General features: G+C 34.1%; 1 protein-coding gene across 1 annotated transcript in view; it reads right to left on the bottom strand.

The window, feature by feature from the left end:
- Positions 1-1,108, bottom strand: part of LOC108297632 (putative zinc finger protein 730) — a 4,713-nt gene extending 3,605 nt beyond the window's left edge. The window contains exons 1-2 of the mRNA XM_037735481.1: positions 980-1,108; positions 194-289 (exon numbers count right to left, since the gene is read on the bottom strand). Coding sequence (XP_037591409.1) covers positions 194-289; positions 980-1,079 — 196 coding nt within the window. The 5' untranslated portion in view covers positions 1,080-1,108. The remainder of the gene's footprint in view (positions 1-193; positions 290-979) is intronic.
- Positions 1,109-1,421: the final 313 nt, after the last annotated feature.

The raw sequence follows: 1,421 nt of genomic DNA on the forward strand, positions 1-1,421 counted from the left end.
AAAAAAAAAAAAAAAAAAAAAAAGCACAAAATGGAAGACGCCCCATGTGAGAGGAAAATTTTTAAAAGCAACCCAGCTTTACAGAAATTATTTGTTTTGAAATACAGCTTCCCAAATTAATTTTTCAAGATGCTTTCTCCTTGACCTTGGGACCTCTCAAACTGTGTCATCTGTTGTATTGACTCTCACCTACCTGGGGGTTCATCCACCATCTCATGTTGCTTCATATTCCAGGGCTCTTTTTCTTTCTCCAGACAGGTAATTAGGTCTGGCTTAGAGACAATAATACCTGTTTTATTACAAATAAATAATATGAATCTTGCTCATCTTCTGTAGTTGCCAACTTAATAATGTGCTCATAAAGAGGATGTAATGGAATATTCTAGTAAGTTAATCCCAAAATACTAATTTATAACAGAAATTTCTAAATATTTACAAAATATTTTCAATTTGTAGGTACATAATTTCACTACCCAGTACTACTGAATCAGAAATTGATGGTGGCAATTAGATTTTAAAGTGTGGGCAACAATATTTTAGGCCACAAAATTTCTGGAATTAACATTAAACCAGGCCGGGTGTGGTGGCTCATGTCTGTAATCCCAGCACTTTGGGAGGCCAAGGCAGGTGGATTGTTTGGGGTCAGGAGTTCGAAACCAGCCTGCCAACATGGTAAAATCCCGTCTCTATTAAAAAAAAAAAATTAAATTAAAAAAATTTTTTTAAATAAATAAATAAATAAACAAAACCTTAATCCAGAGTGAAGGATACAGATCATCTCAGGAATGTGGAAAGTTAAGGTCAAAATGAAACATCTTGAAGAAATTCTCTTCTACATGGATTAATCCCCAAGATTTTCTTGAAAACAAGGATACGAAACTCATTTATGCAAAGCATACTTTACCAAAACACATTCTACAAAAAAGAGAAATAAAGCCTTTAGGATATAATAGGAATGGTGTATTGAAGTTATCCTCACCCAGGAAGACCAGGTTTCTGTAGTTCTCTAACATCACATTTTTATATAAATTTTCCTGTGCAGTGTCCAGGCATTGCCACTCCTCCAGAGTAAATTCCATGGCCACATCTGTAAATGTCAATGGTGCCTGAAAAACACACAAACACATTTACCAAGTGGCCATGGGCAGAATTTTTAATCTGACTCAAGGTGAAATGAAAGAGTAAAGAGAACTGGTTCTAACTTATAGGACTGACTAAAATTTTCCAATAAAATGAATTTCAAAACAGAAATATCCTCTCTGAGAAAACAGAGTGGCATAAAATCTACAATATCAGTGCTTTTCTGTTCTTCTGAATAATACAGTATAAAATCAAGGGCATAAACACAAACGTACATTTTTGAGTGCTATACTCACATTCTAAAGAATGAGTTGTGTGTATTATTCAGATCAAAACGACAT

This window comes from Cebus imitator, unplaced genomic scaffold, assembly GCF_001604975.1.
Source record: "Cebus imitator isolate Cc_AM_T3 unplaced genomic scaffold, Cebus_imitator-1.0 Scaffold823, whole genome shotgun sequence".
NCBI classification, from domain to species: domain Eukaryota; kingdom Metazoa; phylum Chordata; class Mammalia; order Primates; family Cebidae; genus Cebus; species Cebus imitator.